At 48.1% G+C, this 24,432-nt stretch overlaps 8 protein-coding genes and 1 non-coding gene across 9 annotated transcripts; 5 read left to right on the top strand and 4 right to left on the bottom strand.

Moving 5' to 3' along the window:
- The first annotated feature begins 10 nt into the window (after positions 1–10).
- B0J16DRAFT_t231 lies at positions 11–114 on the top strand. The gene has a single exon. It is a non-coding gene; the product is annotated as a tRNA-Leu (tRNA).
- A 370-nt stretch (positions 115–484) lies between these two features.
- B0J16DRAFT_386985 (uncharacterized protein) lies at positions 485–4,204 on the bottom strand (the record flags this gene model as incomplete). Its single annotated transcript, XM_046131624.1, has 2 exons — positions 485–1,753; positions 3,593–4,204. The coding sequence occupies 2 exons, from the start codon at positions 4,202–4,204 to the stop codon at positions 485–487; spliced, it is 1,881 nt and encodes a 626-aa protein (XP_045979736.1).
- Positions 4,205–4,527: 323 nt separating this feature from the next.
- Positions 4,528–6,912, top strand: B0J16DRAFT_322649 (amidase; the record flags this gene model as incomplete). The annotated part of the gene is made up of 11 exons (XM_046125721.1): positions 4,528–4,614; positions 4,817–5,021; positions 5,148–5,549; positions 5,600–5,699; positions 5,807–5,813; positions 5,912–6,109; positions 6,159–6,256; positions 6,331–6,501; positions 6,556–6,632; positions 6,692–6,772; positions 6,821–6,912. The coding sequence occupies 11 exons, from the start codon at positions 4,528–4,530 to the stop codon at positions 6,910–6,912; spliced, it is 1,518 nt and encodes a 505-aa protein (XP_045979737.1).
- Positions 6,913–9,049: 2,137 nt separating this feature from the next.
- Positions 9,050–10,974, top strand: B0J16DRAFT_322650 (uncharacterized protein; the record flags this gene model as incomplete). Its single annotated transcript, XM_046125722.1, has 4 exons — positions 9,050–9,708; positions 9,755–10,364; positions 10,433–10,732; positions 10,786–10,974. 4 exons carry the CDS (start codon positions 9,050–9,052, stop codon positions 10,972–10,974), a joined length of 1,758 nt encoding a protein of 585 aa, XP_045979738.1.
- Positions 10,975–11,472: 498 nt separating this feature from the next.
- Positions 11,473–13,400, top strand: B0J16DRAFT_167161 (peptidase family C69-domain-containing protein). The gene has a single exon (XM_046122333.1). The coding sequence runs from the start codon at positions 11,737–11,739 to the stop codon at positions 13,270–13,272; it is 1,536 nt and encodes a 511-aa protein (XP_045979739.1). The 5' UTR covers positions 11,473–11,736; the 3' UTR covers positions 13,273–13,400.
- A 2,368-nt stretch (positions 13,401–15,768) lies between these two features.
- Positions 15,769–17,956, top strand: B0J16DRAFT_416864 (uncharacterized protein). The gene is made up of 4 exons (XM_046133634.1): positions 15,769–15,908; positions 15,959–16,068; positions 16,124–17,154; positions 17,207–17,956. The coding sequence occupies exons 1-4, from the start codon at positions 15,807–15,809 to the stop codon at positions 17,785–17,787; spliced, it is 1,824 nt and encodes a 607-aa protein (XP_045979740.1). The 5' UTR covers positions 15,769–15,806; the 3' UTR covers positions 17,788–17,956.
- Positions 17,957–19,582, bottom strand: B0J16DRAFT_346390 (FAD dependent oxidoreductase). The gene has a single exon (XM_046128442.1). The coding sequence runs from the start codon at positions 19,443–19,445 to the stop codon at positions 17,988–17,990; it is 1,458 nt and encodes a 485-aa protein (XP_045979741.1). The 5' UTR covers positions 19,446–19,582; the 3' UTR covers positions 17,957–17,987.
- Positions 19,583–19,837: 255 nt separating this feature from the next.
- On the bottom strand, positions 19,838–21,816 carry B0J16DRAFT_402570 (beta-lactamase/transpeptidase-like protein; the record flags this gene model as incomplete). The annotated part of the gene is made up of 4 exons (XM_046132663.1): positions 19,838–20,784; positions 20,832–21,090; positions 21,134–21,250; positions 21,297–21,816. The coding sequence occupies 4 exons, from the start codon at positions 21,814–21,816 to the stop codon at positions 19,941–19,943; spliced, it is 1,740 nt and encodes a 579-aa protein (XP_045979742.1). The 3' UTR covers positions 19,838–19,940.
- A 1,057-nt stretch (positions 21,817–22,873) lies between these two features.
- On the bottom strand, positions 22,874–24,425 carry B0J16DRAFT_346391 (uncharacterized protein). The gene has a single exon (XM_046128443.1). It carries the CDS (start codon positions 24,152–24,154, stop codon positions 23,063–23,065), a length of 1,092 nt encoding a protein of 363 aa, XP_045979743.1. The 5' UTR covers positions 24,155–24,425; the 3' UTR covers positions 22,874–23,062.
- Between the last annotated feature and the right edge of the window lie 7 nt (positions 24,426–24,432).

Genomic DNA, 24,432 nt, shown 5'->3' on the forward strand with positions numbered 1-24,432 from the left:
TTATGCACAAGGCAAGATGGCCGAGCGGTCTAAGGCGCTGTGTTCAGGTTCTATACGAACTAGTAACGATTCGCAGTCTCGAAAGGGGCCTGGGTTCGAATCCCAGTCTTGTCATTTTTGCTACTCTCAGCTATTGTCAGTCAAGGAACTCTTTTTATTCCTCTACTTATCTGCCTGGGAGCAAGTGTGCTTGTTCTGCGCTGGTCTTTCAATGCAGGTAGGTTTCTTGCAAATATAGTCCTGCTGCTGCTGCCGACATATTTTGCGGGAAACCGTTTGTGTCTATCCAGGATTTCTATGTATCCATTCCGACGGTTATGTTCCGTGAGCATTGAATTATCTGACTTGAATAGGAAGCATTAGACTGCTTGAGGCTTCACCAGAGATCATAGACGTAAAAAGGTATATCGGATTTCTGGCTGGCTACCTGAAAATCAAGAACAGAAGTGATCAAAGCCCGCGCAAAGTCCTCAGCTTCTTTGCCTTAGAAATAACTTGTGAATTTCAGTCTCCTTTCCTCTTCAGTCATCTTCCCAAAATATTCCACTTCCATTTCCTTAACTCGCAAATACTGTGTTAGCAACTCCTTTCCAACCCACCCCTTGATGTCCTCATCTTCTTTCAGTGCGGCCAGACTCTCAGCCAGGCCGCTCGGCATACTCTCCGTTGCCCCCTGCTTTTCTAACTGCCGTTTAACCTTCTTGAATGGCGGAGCGGATGGCAAAATTTGGTAGTCCTCGGCCTTCAACTGGAGATCGGTTTCCAGACCATAGAGACATGAGCAAAGTAGTGCAGCCATAAAGATGTAGGTGTTCGCGGTAGCGTCAAGTGCTCGAAATTCCCAGCTGGTTGGGTAGACCTTCCTGACAGGCAAGTCCTTATTTCCAGTCCCCAAGCCGACCCATGCGTCGGTAAAATCTCTGGTGACTCTCTCGTAACTGTCGAAATTGGCCAAGCCGAATGCACAGAGAGGACGCAGTTTACCCAAGGTACCCGCTAAAAAGTGACATCCCATTTCATCCGTTATTCGCGGAAAAGATATACGAGCATGGACACCATTCTTTGGACCCTTCAGTATTGGCTTTGGTGCCAGTGTCCCTATGAGACCGTGATATTGGGTTATCGTTCGGATTGTCTCCTGTGCCACCATCAGATTATCGACAGCCTCTATTAGCGGGCGTGATGAAAGGGCAATTGTGAACTGGTCAAGCCCTTCTACATGGAAGTGGTGTGTTTCAATGCCAGATGATTCCAGTGCATCGACAATCTCTTCCATGATATCCAGATTCTCAGTCCTCAAGCCAGCTGGCATGCAATATCTCACGGTCTGGTCCGTCGACTGCGTAGCATCTTGATTTTCGTCGAGTAACACAAATTCAATCTCGAACCTGACCCAAATTGTTTCTGCCACCATGAGCATTCTATCCACAGCCCAAAACAGGAAGTGTCTCGGACATCTCGCAAACCGATTTTCAAGTCCCATCTGGACTAGGAAGCATTGGACTGTGGCATGATTGTCTCGATGACCACACAGCCTCACCGAAGTCCAATCAGGTAGCAGCGTCCACTCCTCGATTCCATCAGGAAAGCATGCAGGTGCTGTAGAAATCGGAATAACCATGCAGTTTTCAGCAAGGGAATACCGCAAGTTTCCCGAGGCCACCTTTTTGGCTGTGGCGAGTGTAATAGTGCGTGTGCGAAGCACTCCAGAATAATCGAGCCATTGGAGGCGGACGTACTTCACGCTCCCGTTCTGTTGAAAGAACTTGTCAGCAAGGTGTTTCTGTCCTTCTCGTCTTGCAGTGTAAAGATCTGATGGCGTGGTTGCTCAGTATCGGATTGAACTTTGGTCATTATTGTCCAGGAGTAATCGAAGGATCAAAAGTGAACGTGGAGAGAGGGGAATGGGACTCGATAATGAATGGTAGGTGTGGTAGCTGGCACCTTCCGAACTCCCTAGCCGCCAGTCAGTATCGTATATATGTAATGGATGTAAATAGGTGTGATTGGTGTGACCGGAATAGTCAGCTACGTTTGTAACCGCTCTTACCACGCCGCGCCAATTCAGCCTCACCTTGCCAGGAAACCGCCAAAGTTGCCTCTCATGCGCGCCTGACCAACACTTCCGTAACACGCGGCCCTTTTCCATAAGCCCAGCCACCGTGCTTGGAACGGCAGATAATGTTATGTAGTCAACAGTGTAAGAGTCATCAGGCTGGCAACCGACTCTCCAAGCACCAACCCACTCGCCACGAGTCAGATATTGTTTTGCCTGCCGCCATTCCTTCTTGTATATGCCCAGTAGACAAGGCCTCCCAGGACTCGTGTAATCGTGAAAGAAGGTGTATTGTAAATTCCTATGTTTTGTTAGCACAGCTCTGGACCTGTTTGTTGTTTGAAAAATACCAACAGCGAAGGTCACACCACTCGGGATAAACTTATACCACCATTGATTATTGTATTTCATATTGATGTCGGTTAAGACTACGAAAGCGATAGCTGTTCCTACATCGAACGGGGCAGCTCCTGTTGGGAGTCCTTGGTCCATCAATAATCTTGCCGTGCTGAGAACGAGAGACGATGATGGTATGCGGAAAACAGGACCAGGTATTGGTTTATGTGCTGCGTAGAATTTCTAAATGCCATATGACATAACGGCTCCTATCAATGAACGGATTACCTGTCCCAAAGTTTGGGCTTCTGGATGTGCGCCGACCAGGCTTCCGATTTTCAGGCCATATGGCAGATCACCTACTTGATCAGCCCCTGCTTGTGCAGTGGTAGCAGCGATGAGGTTGATTGTTATTCCGTTGGGGTTTGATGGCGATGTGAGATGGGCAAAGACGAGTTGTGGCACTTGAATATGGTGTTAGCGGATAAATCTTGCCTGGGGACCAACGCACCTAGGGCACTTTTGGGGTTGTAGTCCGTTTCAGCCAGATATCAGATCCCTACGGTCGCCATGGGTATCGATAATAAAATCGATAAGAGAGTGTAATGCCACGGGTTAATGCTGCCGAAGGTCCAGGCCATGGAGATTAGGCACACAGCTATGGATGCCAAGAAGCCGATGCTTAAAAGCGTGGTGGACACGAAAGACTTGGTCTGTGGTGGGCCTCCAAGGGATACGGTCGTCTGTCTGGTTGAAGCGAAGGTATCGTATGCCGAAGTAGGGTGAGGTACAGGTTCAAAGTTGCTCACTGACGGCTTCGAGCTTCTGAACCTTTCAAGCCACGCATACCAGAGCGGGCTGATAAGAAGCCAAGAGAGCTTCACAAAGGCATCTGCAAGCAAAGCTGATAGACTGACCCAAATGATCCAGCCTCGGGGTCCGTTTTTCCAATCGTCAACATCACCTGGAGCATAGCCCTTATTCTTGGCACATGGAGACAGAATACCCCATCTGACTGAGAGATCAATAGACCAAAGACAACTTTTTGCTGCATCGATTCTGAATAGTGGAAGGTTATGGAGAACCGGTAAAAATGACATGAGGATAGTCTGGAATCATGTCAATAATGAATCAAATCTAGACCAGCAGCCGACGTACCAATGCTCCAGCCGTGAAAACACCCTTCAAGAGAGATTATACTTCTGGTTCTCCTTCGGTTGATGGGGTAGATCCTAAGAGTGGTTGAACTTCCATCCGAGTGGAGTTTTGGTGTTCATGGTCAGACTCCTCCTCCTCGAGGATCAGCGTTGATGCGGTGTCAGATGGTCTCACCATATCATCTGGCAGCAAAAGATGTAATGATTTGACCAACTGCGCAGTGACTCTTGCACCAGGCCAAGGTAAGTCTTCTCTATCAATAAAGTATGGCCTCACCCAAGAGGCGAATATTAGGCCAAAGAGGCACAACCCTATTGACCAAAGAATAAGGTCGTGCCAGTTGAGAGTCAAAGGCCCATTCTCCGTTGGTCCGATCAGATACTCGAGGGCAGGAATAATGCCGATGAGGCCGGCTGTGACTGGCATCGCTCTAGTTGCAGTAGCAACGCTGATTATCAAGACATTTTCTTCCGCTGAGAGGGGATATGATGTCCATCTGGAGAACACAATGAAACCGGCAAACCCTAGCAGACCCAAAACGGTCAACATATGGCTTGCAAAGCCAACTCGGAGTCCATAATAGTTTGAAAGGTTAACGAGAACACCTACCAGAGCGCCCACGAGCACGACACGAAGAGTAAAACTGCGCTCCATTGAACATGTATAGTCTCTGCGATGAAAGCCTTCTAAATTGTAGTGGTTAGCAAATTGGAAGTAACTACTCTTAGTTGATAGCCGGCAGGTGGTAAGGGGCCAGGCAGTGACAAGGCAGGTGCAAGTTGAAGAGCCTCAATAATTCCATGCCATCACAAATCCCCACTTCCACAACGTGACTTCGATTCATCATTATCAGCTGCCTGATTCTTGCCTGATCTAGAAGCCTCGCTTGCTTCCATATTTCTCCCCTCTCCATTTCTTTCCCGGACGAGAGGCGAACTGGCAGCAACTTGGTTCGCATTCAGCAGCCCCCATTCACTATGGCTACCCGCAATACAGTGAGCCTAAGGGAGGAGAAGACGATTACAGTGGGCAAGATTGACTATCTGTTGATCCGAAATCCCCAGGTATGTTTGTTATGTTATCTTCTTTCCAGAGAAGTGTCTTTACTGACCATTGGTGAAACGAGACTAGCCTTGACTTCGATGACCCAGGAGATGGCGAACCCGAGCTTTGCGTAGTCTTCGAGACCGAACCGAAAGTATAATCTCCGAGTCAGCTCTGCAAGAGTTTCGAAGTTCCATCCTTGACCAGGATGATGTATTTCAGCCAGCCTTTCTTGCCAACGTCGTCTTCTACGGGGCAAAGCCGGAAGATGGCGAACTTGAGCCCGATGCACTGAATGAGCTTCGCGCCTGGAAAATACAGGATTGGTATTACGTTCAACGTCCTCCCTTTTCAGAGGTTGTTCGAGGGCCACACGTCTTTCTCCACGGAAAAGCCTGGCAGCCATGGAGAGTGTATCGCGACTCCAGTGCCTGCTTCATGAAGACGTTCAAGCCATCGCCAGACGCCGCCGGAAGATGAGTGACCTCCCCTCAGCCATCCCTATAGCTAGACATGTTGGCTAACTTCAATTGCACTGATCTGACCATTCTAGATGCCCAGGGTGGAATAGATGCCCGAGTCGCCGTTCCGTCCCGTTGCTACTTCAACCCAACAAAGGACCGTCCCCTCGAAGGGGCTAGAATCGCTGTCAAAGACAACATCGATGTTGCAGGACACAAAAGCACACTATGTAATCGAGCATGGGAGGATCTTTATCCACCAGCAGAGAAACATGCAGCCTGTGTGCAGAAGATGATTGATGCCGGCGCCATCATTGTTGGAAAAGTCAAACTACAAGCTATGGACATGCCCGAAGAGCCTTTGGGGTGTGTTGAGTTCTCGGCTCCATTCAACCCCCGTGGCGATGGGCACCAAGGGCCCTCTGGCAGTAGCCACGCGAGTGCAGCAAGTGTAGCATCATACGAATGGCTTGACTACTCTTTCGGATCCGACAGTTTGTTACCAGCGATCGACCAAGGCTTTCTGTTTGCTAACACGTCTCAGCCAATGGTGGTGACCGAAAGCCTGCGCATCACAACGGCTGCTTTTCCATCCGTCCGACAACCCGCAGGACCGATGATACTGGCATTATCGGCCACTTCGAGTAAGCGGATCGAATCGTTTCATATGGTGTTATATTGACTCTCTCGAGTAAATTCGACATGCCTGTCTTCTTCGGAAGAGACATTACCAAGTTCTACGACTTTATAGGAGCGTGGTACGTCGATCTCTCAATGCTCCAGGGTCCGTATATCAGCTATGTATATCAACCCCCCTCGAACCCTTGACTTTACCAAGACTAACGTTCCATTTCAGCGGTCTTTCAAAATTCTATACCCGTTGGATTACCTTCCTACCTCAAATGAAGCGCAAACATCTGCCATACACAAGTTCATCAATGGCCTAGAGAAAGCCTTGAAGGTGAAAAGAACAAAGATCTCGCTGGCCGATCAGTGGGCAAAAGACTTGCCAGATGGTGACGACAACGCCGACCTCGAAGAATACCTCAAACTGGTACGTCTACCTGCCACACCCATCTGGACCACTTGCTAACTAGCTCCAGGTTGGGTCTTATCCGTATTATCACGACTCTTACGCAGCGACGGAAATCTTCAGAAAGGGCTACTATGACAAGCATGGTAAACCGCCTCTTATTAACAGGTACACGCAATGACAATGGTAAAGGAATGGACCATAGTCACATTACTCGGAGAGACACTGATGCCTTGATACAGGGATATCTCGAAAGACATCACCACTGAGGAGCGCGACTATTATTGGAAGCGATCGGAGACCTACCAGAAATGGCTTCTAGAAAAGGTGTTGGCCAACTGTGACAACGTCTTCACTATCATGGTACTCCCAGTTGGAGTTGGGGAACCTAACTATAGGGATAGCGTACCAGAGTAAGGATTCCAAGCTCCTCATGAACCATGGCCGCCACTGATTGTTCCCATTAGTCCCTTCTCTCCGTTGAGTGGCTATGACTCGCTCAGCATATCACCCATCACTGAAGCGCCTGAAGTCACTGCAATCGGTTCGTATACACCTATTATCCCTGTCATGCGTCAATCTATCACTGACATTTCACTCCAGTGGGCCAGATCACGTACGAGTCTATTGTGACCAAAAGAGAAGAGCCATATCCAATCGGGGTCTCAGTGATTGCCGCCCCAGGTTCGTTTTTGAATCAAGTCAGAACGAAGGATATGCTAACACTCCCAGGATCCGATCTTGCCCTGGTGGATCTAGTGTGTTGGGGTATGAAGGCTGCTGGAATTCCAATGCAAGTCAAGACTGGAGCCTCTGTCTACTAATGATAACCTTGGATACGATTGGTATGACAAACCTCTATCGTTAGCACCATGCAAGTTGTCCTCTGGGGCTTAGAGTGCCTACATCAAGTAGCCCAAGTGCTACTGTGGTCTGCATTATCTTGTCTCTCAGACGCTCAGTGGACAGTCTTGATGATCTTTGGTAGTAGGCCTCGTTATATGTATATAAACAGAGAGAGTATGCTACTGTGAAGGCCACCCCACTGCATTGTATTTATCTTAAGATATCCGTTTCGGCTTATTAGAAATCGTTCTCAACTGCCGTCCGATCATACGACTTCCACGTTTCGGAACACGGTATCCAGATCTCGTCTAGATATAAGACCGAGAACAACTCAAAACGACAGTTTCGTCACGGACATGTGAAGCCAGCATGGAACTTGTAAAGAAACAGATTAGGAAACTGGCCAGATGGAGTAGTCGGTGGAGTTCGACGGCACAGAGATCAGCCAATCGCAACACCTTTGTAACATCCAAGATTGCTAATATCAGGCGATATGAGATGGTCAACGCGGGGAAGTTGTAAGATTTGATGTCGCAGTAAAGACAGACTCGTAAGATGGACTGGAAATGCATCGCCGGTCTGGGGAAGGACGAGGCGAGAATATCCCGGGCTCCGGAGATGCAAGTTTACGTTGGAGAGTTTGGGGTTGAGTCTGACGTAGACGTGCTTGTCACAAGACTGCCAGCTTCGGTGGGCGCCGTGGCTGATCATCACGTTGTTTGTTGCGGTTATTTGTGAACGATTGATTCAATATTGTCCAGAGCTGTTTTTAATTACTTATAGCTTGAGACTGATGGATATTCTTAATCATTTGATCATATCCATCCCAGAACGCTACCCAATTCATGTCATTAATTTTGACGCTAATTCTCCAGACTTTCAGAACCCTTGTTCCCACTGGGGTGCCGAAAATGCCCGGACAAGGGTGCCCCAGCCATTATCACGGCACACCTAACGATCATGATCGAACCACCGGCAGTTAAAACGTGTGATGTGAATGCCCAAAGAGGCAAACCACGACAAATTGCATTTTATGAATTTCTATATAATGTTCGTTCATCTCCCAGTATCTCAGTCTCACCAACAACTTCACAACCAACACAATTTACACAATCAATCACCACAATACAAGGGATATTGCCAAGTGTACAACTACACCTCAACAACAACAAAACACTATCAAAATGCTTCCTGCTACTGCTTCCTCCCACATCGCCCCCAAGTAAGCATCTACCCTCCACAAGTATAAAATGCATATGCTAACAAATTAAGGGTCCTGCCTGTCATCTTGACCGTCGGAGGCGCTACCGTTGCAAGCCGGTCTTTCATCAACGCAAACCAATACCGAGAGCCGGTACGAGCAAAGTCGTTCCAAAACACACCTGCTCGACCTCGATCTCCATACTTTGAAAAGGTCCTTGAATCAGTCTTTGCATAGAGGATTGTAGGACAAAGGATAACGAATAATGATGGGCGGCGTACATGATTCTGGGTATAAATATGGTTACTATTGGAGTTTGCTTTTATGAATAAATATGCGTACATTGAAGCACGGAAATCGGAACTGTGACTGTCTGAGAAATGCTCAAAAGAAGGTCTTGCCCACTGATTGATGTGTTGCCAGTGGAAAACAGTTTACAGGAATGTACGTCTCTGGACATCTAGTGACTGCCAACTGGCTGCTTCCAATCTCCTTGATGCCCCGGCTGTGCACGTCCCGCCCCTCCATCGTCATGCAATCATAAATATTTAGATTTCTTAGTAAATCCTTAGGAAATTTAGTACATACTTTCGTCTATTAGGCTTCTGATTAGCTTACCTACCCAGCTGGAACCTAATATTAGGGCAAGGTCAGGCAGAAAGTCCCGTGGGGAAATCATGCCCGTGCTTGGTAATTCATGATGGAAACCTTATCTTCAACTTCACTCACGCAAAGAAAGGGAAACCACTATTTCTTGGGAAGGAACCTCCATGATGGCCTACGAGATACCTGATTGGAACTCAAGACAATAATGCTACCTAGGTAGGTACCTATGCAAACTGAACATCAACCCCAAACATCCACTGCCCAGACCCAGCGAAGCAGAAGCCGCACCAACGCCGGTATGAAAAACGATGACACCGTCTCAAAAGTCGACTAATACCGAATATGGACTGCTTTTCAAGAAGCCACCGGAACAACAAGGCGAGCGAAGCCCCGTCGCCCCATTACGCCTCGATGACTTGCGAGCGGAACGCCAAGACAACCCTGCCTCAGGCGGTGCAGATGTGCCACTTCCCCCAAGGCCAGAAACAAGACTCCTTGAGATGTTCAGGGACAAGATTCTGCTTGTGTTGGGTGCCGATACAGAAGATGGAGATGTACCTGTGGACCTTTTCATCACTTGGCCACTACCTTTCAGTTGGGACAACAACAACAAAACTGTGCATCTGGAACCGAATACGGAACGACCGAGCGAGACAGGCATAGCCCTAGCACGACCAGTTATCCGTGAGGCCTGGCCGCAAAATTACAACGTTCATGGGGTGTGCCAATTTATAGTGGGAAGCGACGGCAACGTTCCTGCAACCGAGGTGCCCTGGGATATCGTTGAGCAGACATATCGTCCTGGGAACAGTGGCCCTCTCTTGACATATTCAAATAATGACTCCAAATCATTCCGATATGCACTTGAAGATTTGTGGCATCGTTGGTGCCTGGAAGCACATCAAGGCATGACTCAAGACTGCCATGATACTGTCGCATCTAGGATCAAGTACAGAGGGAAAATTGTGTAAGTGACCCAAGACTGGTGCAACTTGTCACTGACCTTCTCAAAGATACTGCAGTTTGGGGAGCTGTCGAAAAGGAGTGAGGCGAGTTTCACTCGGAGCTTTCGCGACCGCACTCAGCAACGATGCTCCCTTCAGTATACTAGGCTCTGAAATCCTGCAAGCTGATGTGGGCTGGTCAGCAAGACTATTCTATCCTCGTTTTCGAAGTCAATGCATTGTTCTACCAGAAGCTTTTGAAATGAGCAGTATCCATTGGCAAATCCGCTACATTCGACCAGCATTCAATGCCCGCGGATACCGCGGAATTGAAACAAACTTCTTTTTAAGCGAGAGAGAGCGTACGAATATTCGGGTGGGAGCTGAGGGGACTCTGTTGGAGGAAAGGCGAGCGTGGATAACCTTGCGAGTGAAAAAGACGAACCTATTTCACATACTGATATTGAGCGACGAATCTTTCGACCCGAGATCGGAAGACACTCACCATTTGAATTCGAAACGTCAAGCCGGAAGAAGCTGGAGTCGATATGGATTCAAAGCAGCCGAAAACACGGTCCCTGTGTGCCACTTTCTCTTGGAGGTTTGTAGGATTTTTGAAGAGGCCATGGATGCTTGGGAGAGAACTCTCAACGTTATAGACGAACTTATCCATGTCAATGTGAGTGGTTGAGATACCAAGAGACTCAAGAGTGCCCTATACGAAGTCATACCAACAGCAAGTAATAGCTAAGCGACTTAGATGATCCAGCGCGAGTCGAGGACCTGATGTTTGATAAATCTTTCAATCGCTCCAAGGACTATTTGGTGGCTCTCCAAATTCTAAGGATTGTCGACGAGTGGATCGATGAAGTACTTCCGAGCATGGAAGTATTACGAGAAAATGCCCAACTTGAACAGGATGGCTTCTATCAGCCAGGGGTAAGCGAATCCATCGACGCTGCAGATAAATGGATCAAGCAACAGGCAGGATCAGTACAGAGGCGGGTACGAAAGAAAACGGAGGAAATCAAGAGCCTTCGCGACGGGGTATGTCTCCCCACCTCATCCATTGATACTTCTGCTGATTCTGTCACCTATAGCTGTTCAACGCAACGGCCCTTCGCGAAGCTACCAAAGCAGCGAAATTGAACCAAGCCACCTATATATTTACTATTGTCACGCTTGTATTCACGCCTCTCGGCTTCCTAGCGGTATGTACTTTGGTGATCGCAGAATCGCAATCTGAGGCTGACAAGACAGACTATGTGGGGATTACCGTTTTTGAATGAGCCGGCAGATGAAAGTGGTAAAGTACCAGAGCCATCGGGCTTTCGCAGTAGTTTTATTGTGATGCCGTTCCTCACATCTGCCGTGGCCGTTGGTCTCGCTCGGTATACAGATCATGACACACTGTTGGGTCAAATCAAAGCCATGTGGGACAAGTTGCTACAATCACTGCAACACTTATGGGACCGCCGCCCACAGTTGCCAGAAAGGGAAAAGAGAGGATCCTCTTCAGTGTAATCTCGTTCTCTAAAAACATAAAGGACGAAATAATTTAGCTATTTTATGCCAGTTTAGAAAGGCATTTAGGTTACTTTATTTCAGCAACCTAAGCCTGGGAGGAGAATATTTCTGTTCCACCTGTCTATGCAGTCGAGTAGGATGGAGCAGAGAATTACTTCAATATCGTTTCGCCTAATTCGTTTGGCCCCAGATTTGTGTCAAACCAAGTTCGCCGATACTGTATGATAAGCTTTCCCCAAATGCCTCATTGGAGATAAGAAACCAACCTCGCTAGCCCAACGCTCGCTGTTAGCTTGATTTTATTGCTAGCATCAACCTGGTATATTTTGCCGAGCCAAGGTTCTTTGCGGGGAGAGTTTACGCTGCTGTCGGCTTCATGTAACCTCACTGAGTAATTGAGCGACGATCACGTGCGTACCTTCCGAAGCTATAAACACTTGTAAGCCACGATCCTGGACTTGCGTTCTTTTTTCCGAGCCCGTTTTGTTGTCTTCGAAAACTCGATTCTTATCTGACCAAGAGTCATGTTAGGCTACGCTGCTCTCGTGGCCACTTGGCTGGCCTGTCCGGCATCAGCCAGCTATGCCTTCTACGTCGGCAAGAACCTCACCCAAGACGGCAGCGTTATAGTAGGAGGCACAGGTGAAGAAGTTTCCAGCCATTGGCTTCAACTCTTCCCGGCCCGAGACCATCCTCCTAACTCGACCATCACCGTCGGTGTCACCAAAGATGCCACTTTCCCCGGAGAGCTCATGCAGATTCCTCAAGTGAACCACACATTCCGGTACATGAGCATGCAATATTCCGACTTTGAAGGGTTTCCTGCTCCTTTGACGAATGGTGGTTTGAACGAGAAGGGCGTCACTGTTCGTGATGTCTGGGCGGATAATCGTGATGAGCTTCTTGAGATGACGCCCAATCCACAGACTGGCGTGCAGTACAGTGATTTTGCGCGCATTGTTATGGAGAGAGCTAGCTCTGCTCGTGAGGGTGTTGAAATTATTGGCGATTTGATGGCCAAGTATGGTGAAGCTACGTACGGAGGCAATTCTCATCTTATTGCTGATAAGGATGAGGGATGGGTTGTTTGGGAAATGGCTGGTGGCAAGAAGCTCTGGGCTGCTCAACGCCTTGGACCAAATGATGTCAAGGTTCTTTACCCCGGTTACATCGAAGACTTCCCCACCGATTTCAAAGATGATCCTGACTATGCGGGCTCTGACAACATCGTTTCGTTCGCTGTCGAGCAAGGCTGGTGGAACGAGACTTCTGGCAAACCTTTCAACATCTTCGACGTCTACGGTCCCCAAGATCCTCGCTACAAGGCCCGCGATGGAGGGTACAAATTCATGTCCCAGGCTGCTCTGGAAAACGCTACTCTCGAGATGGTCCCTCTTACCGAAGCCAAGATGATGGAGCGAGTTCGCGATCCTCGAATTGCTGATGATGAGGCTGGATATGGCCAAGTCGTGAGTCTCCATGATGGAATCGACCGAGATATGCTACGAATCTGGAACGCCCCAGCTACCTCTGTCGCCGCACCCTTCGTTCCCTGGTGGCTCGGCGTTCAGTCCATCCCACCAGAATTCAGCGAACACCGCTACCTTACCACCGGCGCATCGAGCAGTTTCCTCAACCCAGACTACCAACTCCAAGAAGCCTCCGAATTCGCCGGTCGTATCTTCAAGCGTGTCCTGTACTACATGTGCTCCGAACCCAACAAGTACCATCCCATCGTCACAGAGATGTACCAAAAGTTCGAAGCTGCATCGCGAGCTCAGATTGAGAATTGGGTTGAGAAGACTGCTTCGACTATGATTCAGCAGGGCGAAAGAGAGGCGGCACAGAGTCTGCTGACGTATTACTCTCATACGAGGGCTGCAGAAGCGTTGGAGATTGGTCATACTTTGAATAATGCTATGGATGGGTATATCAAGTTGACAGGCATGTGGCGTGGGCCAAAGGGGGATCAGATAAATGATAGCGGGGAGGGAAATGAGACTGTGAATTGTCTTGTTGGGTTTGATCCTGATAAGCCGAGATATTTGCAGAGTAACTGAGAAGTCAACGGAGTTTAGTATATAGAGGATAGTATTTCACTCGGATGATCGAATGCTGGCACCCAACGTAGTTTTTTAGTTTCTTGATTCTTGTGTGCCGATTTAAAGTGCTAATACACTAGCTATCTCTTATTTAGCCTCCTCGTATTGGCTCATCTGAGTCAACATGGATCTCACCCCTGAAAACCCCGGGTTCCATAAAGGGTGAGGTTGTAACGCATCGTCTGTGACAAGTTTTTCTGGAACTCTGCATTTTCCGCATCCAGATCCTCCCCCGTAACAGAGTGCATCATCATGCTGATATGGAAGGATCTCAATCCGTCTTCCATGGGTATCTTGTTCCAGTTGGACGCGTCGTAAGTGACGCGAACGTTATAGCCTGACAATGGAGCTGTCACCCATTTCAGGGAACGGAAGTCTCTCCATGGCCGACAAAGATGGAATTCGATGTTGAGGGAAGTCGACAGAGACACGATCTCGGCTACCTAGTCCTCGACGTGCTCTTGAGCCTTTTGCCACGAACCATGACCATTATCTGCCGGTTTGTATATACTGAGACTGTCGGCAATCGGGAATGTGTCGTCGTGGAAAATGCTGGTTTTGATATCAAGACAAGGAACTCGTCGTGTGTCGAAATTATAGCTGCATCGGATTGACCGCGAGAACTCCATCAGAGAGTCGCTTGATGTGAATGTGAATACGACTGTTTTCAAAACTTCGCCTAGGTATTCCAGACGTAGGCCATTAATTGTGATAATCCCGGACCTGAAGTAGGGAGGCCATCCAGCCTTGCCGACAGGACAAATAAATCGACCAAGATGGTCCCGCTCGAAGCCGTATTCGGTGGATTGCATGGTCACCAGGTGGTTAAGGATTCTCAACCGAACCTTTAAAGGGACACCTTCCAGCGCTGCCTTGGGCTTTGTGATCTTGAGCCTCTTTCGAGGTGGCTAAAGAGGGCTATTAGCTTTCAAGACTTGCTAATTTCGGGTTTTCTGAAGCGTAGGTCCCCGGGTACACAGACAAAGCAACACGATCCCAAGGGTTAATACTAAGGTGAAATGAGCGAGCTTACTTTTCCTCTTGGCGACATGATGGTATCGCGGTTGCTCTGAACACAGGTCAGCAAGAACTAATAGGCCAAGCAGCTTCGTGCCAAGGGGCTGTGGGCTTCAATATTATGTTCACATGAAGCGCGTGGGTTGATAGATGGACGTACTAGCTCTTGGTTCTTGATGCGACCGTCGTGTTGTTGCCGAGAGTGGGATGAAGGAAGTGGCGTGTGTGTTGACTGGAACTGAGAGGCGGGATGTGAGGTGGAAGGAGGAGAATTGAATTATTGTGCTGAGAAAGACTTCTATACCTACCTAGGTACCTACCTACCTATAACAGTGGGACTACTTTTTGCTGTGATTCAGAGCAATTAATAAGTAATTTAATCTGATTTTAAGTGATTAAAAAGTAGGTATAGATGCCAACATCAATGGACATCTGAATTTAAACACCGGTTAACACTGCAAAACCTCAATCTCAAGCTCATCGCGATGCCACTATTACGGTTAATCGTCAAAATTTGGCATTCCCTGTGTCTTCTTTATACTCGGCATTAACATAAAATCTGCGCGCACAGCAAAGGGTCCCAAGTAAACGGCAAAAATCCCAGCATGATAACCCCGTGATGTTCTAAAGCTGCTTGCTTCCCCTTGTCCTCTTGGCGATAGGCTCATCTCTCTCCCTTTCAACCATATCGGCGTCCCTTTGTCTCTTTCTTTGTTCTTCTCTTTCGTCCTAAGAATCAGCGATGACTGTATTTTATGCAAACATGGGCGGTGGTGTATCTCGCGGCTGGACCGTGTTGTAGCCTCGGAGCTCTGGAGTCGGAGACCTAGGTGGGGCTCGGAGTAACGCATTCAATAGACGCCATGGGTGTTGAGATCTCGTGATCTGTCACCAGTTCTGAAGTTGAGATTGGGATGTTCACATATTGTGAAGGGTCAACAGTTGCACCAGGCAAGGTGTCCGTCATGGTATCGGAGCAACTGGCCGCCCTAAGCCTCGGCGACGAAATGATTTGGCTACTTTATGCGAGCTTATACTAGCACTTAGACTAATTTTGTTGTTAACCCCCTGAGCATTAGAAGATAATAATTCTGCTACTCACTTATCGGGAGTAACAATGAAGTACCTATATAGGTTATCTCATTCCTTCCGAATCAATGACAATGCGAAAGTGGGTCGAAAGTGGACCTGATCCGGCGATACAACCTCATCTTTCAACCTCTTATCTACCATGAAGACCTGTTTCCGACGTGCATGAACCGGTGGAGATTCCATCGGCAGTCCGATATCGTGAGAAGTTGTTGTTCGCCGGCATCGGCTAGACCGGGAATACCGTCAAGTCTCGGTCGGAAGGCGCCCCGGATTATCAAAACCCCGCGTTTACTAACGACATACCTAACCTCATGGGGATTTCGTCTCCTCCACCAACCAGACGCGGTTGATATATAAACATCACCTTCAACTCATACTGCGGCATGTCGAAACGAAGTTGGTCCGAAGCTGAGAATGGTGAACAGCAGTTTCCGCCTTTGATATCGAGAAAGGTCAAAGCTTGTACTGCATGCCGGAGACAAAAGGTATGTTTGATATAATACGGTAGATTTGGGATGATATTGACTTCTGATAGATCAAATGTCTGATTGATGAGAATGGTCCGCCTTGTAGGCGGTGTGCCGAGAAAGGCCTGTGTTGTGTTTTGGGGAAGAGTCTACAGACTATCCTAGACGAAAAGTCTCAGTACGTGTTCAGCCAACACAATCCCATCAAAATCAAATAACTTACATGTTCCCAGATTATCACAAGATGTGGCACAGGATCTCGAACAAATGCATGATTTCCTGAAGCAGGTTGCCGGCAAACTCGACCTGGAACTCCCAGCTCTACGATCATCTTTCGCAACAACGGAAGTGTCAAAAGACGAATCACCAAGCCAACTAAACAAAGACCATCACGTCCCATCTCGCGATACTTCACCGAAACCATTACCAGAAGACGACGATCTGCCATATGCTCCTATCCATTCACTGTATACCCTCACGAAATTACGCGCGCTTCGCTCACCGGATGATCTCAACTCGCAGCAAAATCAAGGCATTGACGATGTCATTACGAGACGACTAATTTCATTGTCCGATGCAGAACGACTATTTGAATTTTATAGAAAACGTCTGGATCCTTACATCTACCTCATTGGCTGCCCTTACGAATCTATGCAAGAACTACGACAGAAAAGTCAATTTCTCCTTGTAGCAGTCCTGACAGTTGCTGCGCTACACGATTCTACCGCCGACCATCTATATCCTATCTGCACCTCCGAGTTCAAAAGACTTTTCGAGACGTCAATATTTGAAAGACGACTAAGCAGGGACTATTTACGGGCTCTATGCATTGGCTGTTACTGGCTAAGCGACTTGTCGTGGATGTTATCAGGCCACGCTATACGACGAGCAGCTGAATTTGATCTCCACAACAGCTACGACAGAGCTATCGAAAAATCTAGTGCGGAAGATGCTGAGTGTGCGAGGATCTGGTATATCCTTTGTGTTTGCGACCAACAGCTTGCGACGCAGTATGGAAGGCCGTCTATAGTGCAGGAAGATGCTTCAACGCAGGGAGCTATAGACTTTCTGCACTCTGCCGTTTCGAACGAGGAAGACAGACGCCTGTTGAGTCAAGCTACTGTCGTTAGTATCTTGAGAAGTATCAGAGAGCTGTTTAGCGGAAACAAGGGGAAGCCGATCCCGAGGTTGCATTTGAACCACATTTCTCATTTTAGGATACAACTTGATCAGTGGTTTGCTTTTTGGACAGATCAAGTACAAGGTATGTCACATGGGCCTATTTGTTGGAAGCACTGCCAACTAACGACCTTCAGAGATCTGGCCTGGTATAGGTGGGTTCCCACGAAAAGGAATTATCCTCCACTACAACTTCGCCCAACTATATCTATACTCGCACATATTCCGCGGGATATCCAAAGACGACCATATCCCCCATTACTTTCTGGACTGTGCTCTGAACGGCATCAAAGCAGCGACAACAATCATCGACTTATTCCTCAACGATCCAGACATTACATCCGGCATAGTCGGCATGCCATCATACGTTCACTCCATGACGGCTTTCGCATCCATGTTTCTCACCAAAGTAGCCACGAAATACCACGATCTCATTGAAAGAGATAAAGTATACGATTTGATTACTGGCTTGGTGCAGCAGTTTCGGTCGCAACCTGCCGGGAAGTGGCATCTGGCGAATTTGATGACAAGTGGCTTGGAGAGAATGGCACAGACGTTGAAGCCGGATGTGCCTGTGGATATGGGGTTGCCGTTGGGGGTCGGGATGGACCAGAGTGTTGATGCTGGGATTTCGGGAGTTGATAATTTCTTTCCTGATTTGGCGGGTGATTTCTTTTTCAACTATGATATGAGCTTTGATATGAATGCGCCGCTGTAGGTATGGAAGAGGGCAAAGATAGCGTAACTCATATCTAGGTTTAGGATAACATGAAAGCAGGAATTGGAGAGATAATCATATGGGAATCCAATCTACTGGGTTTATGATTGTACTTAGGCTTCACCGTCGCATATGAGTAAACCTTGCATCAGAAATTGAATTTATACACTAAATATTTACATATATACAGCCATCCAATCTTACAACTCATCATAACCCTTACTCTCCCAAGCGCGCTGAGCCTTGAACTGCTCAGGGAACCACTTGGGTGTCTTTCCAGTAGTCATCATATCAACAAGCGCCTCAGCACTACGATAAGCCCAAGCCATACCGTGACCATTCATACAAACAATAGCCCAGAGACCATCCTCAGCTGGAACGTCACCAACCAAGGGAAACTCATCGGGTGTCTCGCAGACAATACCAACCCAGTCCTGGATAACAGTCGTAGACTCGCCCCAGTTCTTGTATCCGTATACTGTACGTGCCGCGCCGTGGAGGACATAGGCGATCTGGTCATTGATGGATGTATCATCTGAGATCCAGCGCTCTCGTGTAGGTGACATTTGGGTAGAGCCGCCGATGATGACGCTGCCTGCATCTTTGGTTCCTGGGGGTCGAGCGGCGATGTACACGTTTCCGCTGTGGAGATCTCCAACGCTGTTGCTTCGCTGGAAAACCTTGCTGTCGGTATCGTTGTTCGCAGGTGTAACGGCGGCAACTTGGTTTCTCACGGGCATGGTGAAGTTTGTGCTGGCGATTCCTGGGTGAAGAGCGTTTGTGAAACCGTTGGTAGCCAGAACGACGTTCTTACTCTTGACGGTGCCGCGGTTGGTCTTGACTTCCCATTTGGCTCCGTTTTTGGTCTTGCCGAGTTGCTTGAGATTGAGAGCCATGGTGTTGGTCTGCAAGTTCAGGCCCTTGTTAAGACTGTACTCGAGCATAGCACAGACAGTAAGGTAAGGATTCTGAGTGTGCGCTTTGAAAGTCACAGCACCCACAATCTCAGGCCACTGCCAATAATCCCGCGCCTCTTGACCCTTCAAGATAGTCCTCTTGTTGTCAGGAACGTCATTCGGTCTCTTCTTCTCCAACGCATGCTGAAATTCAATGTTCTTGACAGCCGTGTCAAAAGCATCCTTGGTCCAGTAAAGACTCGCAGTCTCAACATCGGTAAAGTCGCTCGAGACATTATTCGACTTGACAAACTCCCTCACATCATTAACACAGTCTTGCTCCATGTTGCTGATTCTCAAAGCATCATCCTCGCCGTACTCCTCCACCCACTTCTTCACGCCGTTGTAGTTGCCGGCTTTGCAGTGACCGCCGTTACGACCTGTTGCGCCGGATGCTGCGGTGCGGGCTTCGATCATGAGGATAGACAGATCTGGATCTCTGTCTAGCAGCTTGTGCGCTGTTGCGGCGCCGGAGATGCCTGAGCCGATGATCACATAGTCGAAGACCTGGGATGTGGGTAGATCTTTGGTTGTGCGATGGTTGGCGATGCGGTGAGGAGGATCTTGCCAGTATGCTTTTGTGGCATTTGGGAGAGGCAAGCCAGGGATTTTGAGTTGAGGTTCTTCAGTATCATCTCTTCGAACGGCCAGAGACTGGACGCCCGCCACCAAGGACAGCAGTGCTAGTGATGTAGATCGCATGATGAATAAGTTGACAATAACAAAACAACAAAAAGTGAGGCAAGATGACGATCTTTATAGAAGCGACGTCGGAGAGTTTACCGGTCTTCACTTTTAGAGCCGCAAGGAAGATGGAGATGGTTTATCGGCCAACGTTGGGAAGGTCTGAATGACTCCGCTTGAGTAGACTCGATTAGGAAGGAGTTTGTGAGATCAGCGCAGAAGGAAGCTCACTATCGTGCGGGGTATAGCGCTATCTTGCATTAGTTTAGTGCTGCGGAGGTTACTAGGATTAGAGTCTGGGGTGATAAATAATGGGGCAGTCTAGGGGCTTAAGATAAGCCCAAGTGAGTGATTTATTTCGTCTCTCATGCTACCGAGTCAAGTTTCTTGTTACCCCGAGACATGGATATCCCCAATATTGCTCCGAATATCTCATTGATGGACTTACGATACTTCCACTGATATAATCTTGACTACTGGAATTGACTCAAGAGATCCATCTCGATAATCCACTCAATCCTCCCTTGTCAAGTTAACCCTATACCCAACAAGTTCAAGCTGCTCAGCCCGTCTCTCACTGCTCTTCCCAGACTCTGTAAACACGAAGTGATCTTGTGCCAAAAGTTGATAAACAATTCGATCCATCGAAGCCCACGTAACACAACTGGCATCAGGCCAAGCAAAAATAGAATCTGCAGCCGCCACATCTTCCTCTGTACCAGCCGTGGCCGAAACACGCCATGACGTTTCGGTGTCAGTCTTGAGGCCTGTAGGGTATAAACGGAAACGAATGAGTCCTTCTGGAGTGGGAAACTGTGGTGGGAGGGCGAAACTCAAGTATGTTTTTGCGATGTCAACACCGTTGGCTGTCCAGTTTGTGACTTTGAAACCTGGTTCGTCGTCTACTGAGAGGGTGATGGACGACTCAGTCTTAGCATCAGAGTATGTACCACCATACTTCTTTTCTGCTTCGTCTTTACCAGCCTGTTCGAGGGCAGGGAGAAGTTCTTGGACAATGTTTGAAAACCAGACCTGAAGGTTTGCGCCGCCAATCTCGTCGATCGGACCACCGTTGAGAAGAGTGATGGTGATATTGTAGTCAGGGACCAGAATCATGAGTGAATGGTAGGTGGTGATGTCACCAGCTTTGGTATAGAATTCGACCATTCGACCATCCTTTGTGACATTGCTGGAGCGGTGGATTTCCCAGGGTTCACCCAGAAGAACACCTCTTGATGAGGTACTGGTAGCTGGCTTCATCCATTTTCTGGTTTGCGCTGGGCTGAGGAGTTTGTAGCTCAAGATAGCATCACCAAACGCCATAACATCGTTCAAGGAGGAATAATAAACTCCAGCACTAATATCGTCAATTGATTGTTTCATGGTGGGGATAAAGTTACTCACGGGTCCCCATAACCAAGAGTGGCGTTCCACCACAAATCACCAGGAGGAATGAAGCCCAGAGAATCATCGGGCTTCTCATCATAGGTATGATCCATACCAACGGGATCCCAGATATGTTTCCTGATAAAATCACCAGAGGGTATACCGCTGACCTTTTCGATAATGAATCCCATCAAAGCCCAGCCGGTGTTTGAATAAACTGGGTTTGATTCAAAAGGGGCGTAGATGGGCGGTCTCTCACCAAAGCGTTCATAGAAGTCTGAAGGTTAGCCGTATCCAGTGATGAAGGGTCAGGGAAATACCTTTCTTTGTGCATTCTGGAATACCTAGAAGACCTGAACAGTTCAGGCTCCTCGAAGGATCAGGCTTCGGAAATCCGAGCTGCGTCCAGTCACCGTATGGTTCGGCATCAGTCGCCACTAGAGCCTGTTAGCAAGAATCTAGCATATGAAAGAATGAACTCACGATCAGCCGGAATCCCACCAATATGCGAAGCCAAAGCCCCAATAGTAATCTCATCCCAATCTACCTCCCAAACAGCATCCCTCTTCCTAGCACTCTTACCCAACTTCCTAAGCTCAGGCAGATACTTGGTCACCGGATCATCAAAGTTCACCTTGTGCAATTTCAACAGCGCAAGAACAGGGAAGACTTTGGACAAACTGGCCATACGAAAGACAGTGTCGGAATCCACCTTGTCTACACCACGAGGGTCGACATTGGGAGGCGTGCTGGCGAATTCAAACATGAAGTCATCTTCATTGGTGGATTTGATGGCCACTGCGACGGACGAGTTGACAAACTCCGATGTTGCAGTGTCTAGAAGGTCTTGAATGTTGCTGAGGGCGGTTTTGACAGAGGAGTGAGTGCTTGGGTTGAGGGGAGGGGGGAGAACGGGGCCTAGAGGGGGACAATGGCCACCTCGGGCTGCGAGGGAAGTCCCCACGAAGAGAGATGTATAGATATAGTTTTGAAGAGCCTTCATGTTGGTGATACTACGAGAGAGGCTACTAGATAAAGTCTTCACATCAGAGGGATTATAGACCTTTTATAGATTCACTACCTAAGTCAGTCGATACCTATAGAGGTCCTCTTATTCGTATCGCTATTGAATCCATCATTCCTTTGCTGCTTACTTCCAACTTTGCCAATGAATGTAAAAGTTTCCGAACAGGCTTAAGTCTTGAAAAATAAACCAGTTGAAAACCTAGTATAGACCCGTGTTAACTGATTTACGAATATTGTCTCTTGTCTTATTCCCTGGTATCCCACATTCCAAGTCATAAGGATCGTTCGTCAGCTTATGGCTTCCGGTTAAATCACAATATGACAATGTAAAACTCCAGATTGAGACATGCCATGTCAGATTCCATGGAACTTATCACTGGTAGCCCGAGCTAATGCAAGCCTCACACTCATCTCCGTGCAAATCCCTCCCGTCTTTAGCCAAATCTGTCTAAACAGAGCGCAGAGTCTGAGACAGTGTTTGTAGGATTTCTGTTATTCCCGATTGGCGATGTAAGCTTAAGTTATGACCCGGGACCGTCGGAATTAATATCAGTGCTCGCAGTGAGGCTTGGAATCATACGCAATGCCACGCAATTTTATAGGTTTGTACGGACACAGCCACATGGGCCAAGAGCTTAGATATCCAATATCCCATTAGGTCCCATGGAGAACTTGCTTAGGCCTTAGTATCCTTATGCAGGGAGAACCCAATGTGGTGATCTCATCCACGTCTTGGCGACAGTGTCAGCTGTGCGGCTCGATTAGTTTGCTGACCACCTTTTTGACAGCACGGAAACCTCAGGAACCCGTCCCGACTCAATAGCGATTGGATGCTATCATGACTAGCATCATCGTAATGGCGACCGGGTTGGATTCTTTCAGTCAGATCGACGAGTATGCTCAATAGCAATTGGTTTGGATGGTTTGAATAATCAGCTTCGTAATAGTGTCTCGCCTAGATACAAGCTGCCAGCTGAATATTGATCATGCTGGAAGAATCCCAAGAACTTGGGTGTAAGCTAATGGTAATATGTCCAGGAAAGAGTGGACGTTGTCTTATTTGTCATACGGAAGGAACGGATCATGTCATATCCGGGTTTTGCCTCTACATGCTGCCTTGATGGAGATCGTGAGTCCAGGGAATAAAACAAGCCTAACAAAATGGTATCATAAATTCATAATCGCTAAATCAATACGCAAATATCCATCAAGGCCAATACACATCAAGGCCAATACACATCAAGTGTCTCGACCGGTGAGCCTCCTTCTGAGATCCCTCCTCCAGGCAGGTAGATACCACCCTTGACAGTAACGGCCTGTCCGCCATGTCTAGGCAAGCTCATCTTGCGTAGACTCTCCCAACTCTCTTTCACGGTATCAAACACCTCAATCTCATCGAAAATGCCATCAGAATCCTCGGCGGTGTTACCCTCTCCACCAAGAACGTAGATCTTCTTCCCCACTGTACCAGAGACAACTCCGCCACGGGGCGTAGGCATCTTGGCATCGCTGGTCGTCCAGCCTTTCTCAAGATCGTCAAGATCGAGAATAAAGACTGTGTCTTTGACGTTGCGCTGTCCGCGGAGACGGCCGCCTAGAACGTACATTTTGTTGCCGACGACGGAAGCGGCAGCGTGGTCGCGACCTTCGGGGATGGTCTGCGCGGCTTTGGGAAGATCAAGCCATTTTGAAGTCTTTGTGTCGAATGCTGAGACGAAAGCGACGGTATCTTGTTCTCCACCTGGACCGATTGGCTCGAGAGTGCGCATACCGCCAGCCATGTAGATAATGTTTCCATAAACACCCAAAGCAGCGCTTCCTCGTTCTTGATCTTCAGGAACAGGTTCCAATTCCGTCCACTCATCAAGATCAGGGTTATACACCCATGATTCGGGGAATGCCCTCCAAGCACCATCAGCGGCCTCTGAAAGACCGCCCAGTAGGTAGATCTTGCCATTGACGGCAGCGACGTTGGGATGGTTCACCTTGACGGGTGCTTCGGTAACGTATCGTCGCCATGAATTCGAGCGCGTATTATAAAATTGCACAAGTGCTGTAGTTTGGAAGCCATCTGCATCTTTATTGGGAACGATTCCACCGATGATGGCGATTTCTTTGTCTGAGAGTGCGACGACGCCGTGTTCTTGTCGCGGGGCAATTGGTATCGACTCGAGTGTTTTCCAGGCATTAGCGCCCTGAGGAACAGCGCTGGCCAGAGCGCTAGCAGCCAACGAGAGCAATGCGATAGAGGGGAAGATCATTGTGAATAGAATTACAGTTAAAAAAGAAGAGGTTGGAGAGGAACCAGGAAACATAATGTGGTGACACCCCGAACTTAAGTATCAACCTTTCTTGGCCTTTTCGTCATGGAATTGTGGCTTGCTCTTGGCATTGTCAACTTCTCTTACATGTATGAAGCACGGAGGTGCACCCCAGGAACAAGGAACAGGGAAGCCTCCCCCGTGTAGCGCTTTGTCACAGTGAACTCGGCGCTGTGACGCGTTGCGATTACAAGGGTGGCTTGCTGGAATGAAATTAATCGCTGGTGCTCTGGGCGCCAAGTAAACCTCGGATTGGCTGCACGTGTTGGATT

This window comes from Fusarium flagelliforme (genome assembly GCF_020744385.1).
Source record: "Fusarium flagelliforme strain FIESC 12 MPI-CAGE-AA-0113 chromosome Unknown B0J16scaffold_6, whole genome shotgun sequence".
NCBI classification, from domain to species: Eukaryota; Fungi; Ascomycota; class Sordariomycetes; order Hypocreales; family Nectriaceae; genus Fusarium; species Fusarium flagelliforme.

Coding starts and splice junctions, on each gene's coding strand:
- B0J16DRAFT_167161 (XM_046122333.1), top strand. CDS start 11,737: ATGTTAGGCTACGCTGCTCTCGTGGCCACTTGGCTGGCCTGTCCGGCA.
- B0J16DRAFT_416864 (XM_046133634.1), top strand. CDS start 15,807: ATGTCGAAACGAAGTTGGTCCGAAGCTGAGAATGGTGAACAGCAGTTT. Junction 15,909..15,958: donor CTGCATGCCGGAGACAAAAG/GTATGTTTGATA, acceptor GACTTCTGATAG/ATCAAATGTCTGATTGATGA. Junction 17,155..17,206: donor TTGGACAGATCAAGTACAAG/GTATGTCACATG, acceptor AACGACCTTCAG/AGATCTGGCCTGGTATAGGT.
- B0J16DRAFT_346390 (XM_046128442.1), bottom strand. CDS start 19,445: ATGCGATCTACATCACTAGCACTGCTGTCCTTGGTGGCGGGCGTCCAG.
- B0J16DRAFT_346391 (XM_046128443.1), bottom strand. CDS start 24,154: ATGTTTCCTGGTTCCTCTCCAACCTCTTCTTTTTTAACTGTAATTCTA.